This window comes from Emericellopsis cladophorae (assembly GCF_022114955.1).
Source record: "Emericellopsis cladophorae strain MUM 19.33 chromosome Unknown NODE_23_length_310842_cov_116_589050, whole genome shotgun sequence".
NCBI lineage: Eukaryota > Fungi > Ascomycota > Sordariomycetes > Hypocreales > Bionectriaceae > Emericellopsis > Emericellopsis cladophorae.
The window spans coordinates 48,749-53,652 of NW_026250948.1; the positions used below are offsets into that span (position 1 = coordinate 48,749).

Below are 4,904 nucleotides of genomic sequence, written 5' to 3' on the forward strand. Positions count from 1 at the left end.
GACAGACAGCTGATAACATGACACCCAAGAGCAGAGACGCAGGGGAAGAAACCTCGGATAAGAGCGATGGCTTGGGCTGGACGTTCTCTGAAGATGCTCAGCTCAGGGGAATGAAGACTGATGATCGAGGCCCAACCTGGGTGGAGATCTCCCGTGTTTTTCCAAAAAAAAAAGGAGAATGCCAGAAACGATGGAACCTGATCAAAGGCCGCAACCCTGAGGGTAGCAGAAGAGACACAAAAACGGAACTACCCGAAGATGCAAGCACACGAGCGCTGTCGAAGAAACAAACGAAGATTGTCACAAAGCACGCAAAGGCTAAGGATAACGCCGAAGACACGGCCCAGGAATCAAAGGCTGCTGATTGTCGCATCTCCTCCAAGTGCCATGGCGACCTGGCACGGGGAAACCTGACATACAGGCACGATGCGATCAGATCATCTGACGCAGAGTACCTCCAGGACCACATCCATCCCTCACTCTACCCACGGCTGATTGCGCCAGCCGCCGACGAGTATCTAAGTCAGGAGGACTGCGACATTCTAGCTTCAGCCCACAGCAAGCACAAGCATAGCAAGTGGCTCGAGATGCAGGCCAATTTCTACAATTGCACAGGTCGTATGGTGCCATTGAGCATCATTCGAGACAAATGTGAGAGCGCGGAGGCGGAGGCAGGGGCAGGGGCTGCGCCAAAACACAATGGAGCCAGGACACGGGTTGCCCAATGGGTATCATCAGTGTGCGATGAACGCTCCGAGGAGCTTGGAACCTAAGGCGGCTATAGCAATTTACCAACAGGGTGAACCCGAGGGTTTGGGGAGAAGATCAGATCATGTTGGAGGACACTGGGACCGAGCGACAGAAGAAGTGGACAGTATTGATATAGAAACCTAGCACAATGAAGGCTATGCCAATACACAGAATATACAACGTCATGACAATGCTTACAATGTGCTCACCACCGACATACTGTCTGGCGTGAAGCAAACAGTGCTAGACCCCGCGTCCGCGGGATACTACGGCGCGATACCGACCCCCGTAGACAATAGCATAGACGGGCTTGTCGTGGCAAGTGCTTTTCCGAGTTGTCCCTGAGAACCCAACCCGCGCTTCATCATTTTCCCCAACACCGTCACCAGCTCACACGTATCTCGAAACATGTCGTCAGTCATGCCTTCCTCGGCCTCATAGGCTTCGGCGATACTCGCTTTAGCGAGCTTGCGGCTGCCATCAACGTCATGCACGCATTCATACAAGAAAGCAGCATATTCGGTCCTCACGGACAGCCGAAGAGAATGGGAACCCCACAGTAGCGAGTCGGCCATGTCCATCGCCTCACGAAAGTACTGGTGGGTCTCGGGAAGGAAGTCCCTCGGCATAAACAGCTTGGATGGCGGCAAGGAGGCAACGTCCACTTCGAAGCCCGGCGGCGGTCCCACGAGACCCCCCTCCAAAGCATGGGTAGGCTGTATAGACGACGATCTCGAGGGTAGATTTGTGTCTTCTTCGACACCTGGTCCCGTTGGTGGTGGCGTCGACGCAGCGACAATCTCAGGCGTGAGATTCGCCACGTTTGATACAGCCGGACTGTTGTGAAAGAGCACGAAGATGTGATGGAAGCTGGCCCTTAACTTGTAGGCAAGCACCTTCAACTCGACGTAGCTCCCTACCATCGGTATCACCCACTGCAGAAGAAGAATCAGACCCTCCCTGGACAGCCATAGTATGTGTAAGATGCGTCGACGCGCGACAGGTGTGACCTCGGCTTGTCGCCTTTCTTTCCTCGCCGCCACAAGTTGCTCCGCTAGGCTCAATGACAGACCGAGAATCTTGAAGAGGAACTTGGACAGATATGGGTTGTCATTCTCGACGTCTTTGGCGAGCTTGCCCAGGAATTTTTGGTCCACTTCTGAGGACGCCATGCGGCCAGATAGGGTCTGGACGCGGAATGCGCGCGGGTCAAGTCGGCGGGAAGTCTCTGAATTCGGTTCGATTCGGTGGGTAGCTGTCGGGGCGTGGTGAGGTCACGTCAAGTTCGATCAAGTTCGTCGTTGCAATTGCAGTGTCATGCAACATTCGCGGTTGATTGGCTCTTTGTGTAGCTATATGGGTGCCGGAACAGTGTGCTGGCGACTTGAAAGCTCAATATCTGCAGTATTGTCAGTCAGAGGTAACCCAGCGGAGCGCAAGTTCTTGAAGAGGTGCGTACCGACATGCGGAGATGGACAAGAAGGAGCAAGAGACAGCCGCATGGGACTGCAGTTGTGCTCGGAAGGAGGGCCAGTATCACAACGTCATCTGGAAGGATGCATCATGCCTTGAGGTGGCAGTCGAGTCGTGGTGACAGCAGTTGTTTGGTGAGGTAGTGTATCGCCACCAGCTGTTGAAGTGCCGACGCAGCTAAACTGGGATAACAACGTAGGAGGCTGGGATACGTTCCGTCCGCGGGTTGCAGCAGGCTTGGAAGAAGTCCACTCGGCCAGTAAAGCGGTGAAGAATCGATTGGGGCGCCAACCGCGCGGCTGGGGTTGAATGAGAATGAGTATGTAGCGCCAGTCCCGCACCCGTCCGCTCAGTATTAAATGGAAGCTGCTCTCCTCGAGATGCAAACACTTGCCAATGCCAATGAAAGGTAGCCTGGGCACCGGGTAGCGACTGGCGATGCGCGTCCCGTTCGCGTCAAGGCCACTGTTCGGCGCTTGCGCAAGTCAAGCCTAATTCTCTTTACAGTGACTTTGGTCCGGGATCTAATAATACTCAATGCGTTGTTGACGAATTGAAGTAATATCTCAAGTCCTGGACGGTGTTGTGCGCCTGGAAGTTGATGCACGATGACCTGGCGGGCACTTGAGTGGAGAACAGCCAGTAGATACTGGACTATACGAAGGAAGGATACGCCATCCAGGGCGGATTGTCGCTGTATTCCTCGCTGTCGCTATTATGAGTAGAAAATCCCCATCACTAATACTGCCAACACAATCATCAATGAACCGATTCCAGCCATAATCCACAGTATTCGGTGTACTAGTGCCCTTCATTCTTCGATCGCGCCGGCAGTGCGGAGGTAAATCTCGTATTAAACGTAAGTAAAGCTCTTATAATTAACAGTGTTATAAATATATCCCAGTACGCAGCTTTTTCTCAAGGTCTACTGGAGAAAGTGTATCATGCGGTGGCCTGCTTCTGCAATGGAAGCACATGTTGACGGGGACAACCTCTGTAGAATCCATAGTTCATCTGTATAGGGCCGCCAATCGGTGACTTGGTCGTATGCTTTAACAGCAACGTTGAGCAGGAGAGCTTCCATCTTGCGGCGTGAATTCTCCAATCATTGGAGGTAACTGACGAGTAGGCATGGTGGTGATGATGATGATAGACTATTGCTGTGTGGAATGGATCGTGATAATTTGTCGATACTAAGGTAAGGTAAGTTAGGTAGGTTGGTAAGCTCGAAATGGGATTGGAAGTGGCTAGAGCCAAGGCTTTATACCTGGATGGCGTACCTGTTGATTAAGGTTCGGCGTCGTTGTAGCGATGCCGGACGAGACTCATGTGAGCAGACAAGGCACTGCGGACGCGACCGAGCGCACGCGCTCGTCCTTGACTTGCAAACGAGACCTTCTGTGATCTAGCCCCAGTTCGTCACCGCCTTGTTTTGGAAGGCCACTAATATCTAGGAATAGCAAGGTAGGAATTCGCGAGTGCTTCATATGCTGTCAGAACTTCTTGAAGTGCGTGCTTGGTACTAGCAATTAGTTGATGGCTGCAGGCTCGCGGAAGAACGGCTCATCTGTTGAGCTTACATGCTATTACTACACTGTCTTGCTTGCGACGCAACGGAGTATTCAAGTACCGGCAGGCAGGGCGTGGTACGCAAAGCAGATGCTCGCCCCGTAAGTGCCGTTAACCCCTGGGCATATCTCACACCGCCAGGCTCGGTCGTCAACCGCAACCCAGAGCAGCATAAACCTGAGCTGCTGTGAGCGGCGATTTTCAGAGTCGCTCACACCTACCGCACAAGCCCTGGCCCTGCCTGAGGTGACGACAAGAATCCATCGGGGCCTGCTCTCGCACGAGATGCGAAGTCGTTGGGGGACTCATAGGTGCGTATCTAAGATTTCTAGTCAGCTAAGCCCCATAGAATAGGTTCGTGTGCCAATTAGATACGCGCATGCCGCAAAGGCTGCCTGTGTAAGCGGCGATGAGGCTGCTTGTGTGTGCCTATGTATGCGGCCTTGAAGCTGCCTACGTGTGCGGTGACGAGGCTACCTATGTGTGCCTTTGCGTGCGGCCTTGGCCCTTGAGGCTGGTATGAGGCTAGGTACGTAAGGTATTTGATTGGCTTTTATGCTGACTTATGGGGTTCCGGCTGACTAAGAATCTTAGTCTCGCACCTAGGTGCGCACCTATGAGTCCCCAAGTCGTTGTTGCTGATGACTCATGCAGCACCATTACGGCAACGTCTACCTGTATATGATAACCGAGACAAGACAGCCACACACAGAACGTGCCCGTGATTCATTCCCGTCGTCTGCCTTGGCAAGTAGTTACAGGTGATACCTCCTTCAAGCAACAACTTGTAGAATGAGCAAGCTCGATGGCTACCATTAATATCAGTACTTGTACTTTCAAGTGAAGGAGCAGAAAACACAAAGCCCGCCTCTTGTATCAAGCTGATGATCCCCAGTGAACGCCTTTCGCTGTTCCTTAGTACCCAGTGCAGATAGTGCTGCCCCCAACCACAAGAGAGAGCTACGCCGGTGCCACCTGAAAGGAAATGGTATACATGAATAGTAAGATTACAAAAGGGTGCCATTTGGCACCATGTTACCGCCGTACTCCACGACAAAGAAAGGTCCATCCAAAACACTAAACCCTGCATACCAAGTCTCATGAGCATCATA

At 52.5% G+C, this 4,904-nt stretch overlaps 1 protein-coding gene across 1 annotated transcript; it reads right to left on the reverse strand.

The window, feature by feature from the left end:
• Window positions 1–1,016: 1,016 nt before the first annotated feature.
• J7T54_004014 (uncharacterized protein) lies at window positions 1,017–1,922 on the reverse strand (the record flags this gene model as incomplete). The annotated part of the gene is made up of 1 exon (XM_051506530.1): window positions 1,017–1,922. One exon carries the CDS (start codon window positions 1,920–1,922, stop codon window positions 1,017–1,019), a length of 906 nt encoding a protein of 301 aa, XP_051362098.1.
• Between the last annotated feature and the right edge of the window lie 2,982 nt (window positions 1,923–4,904).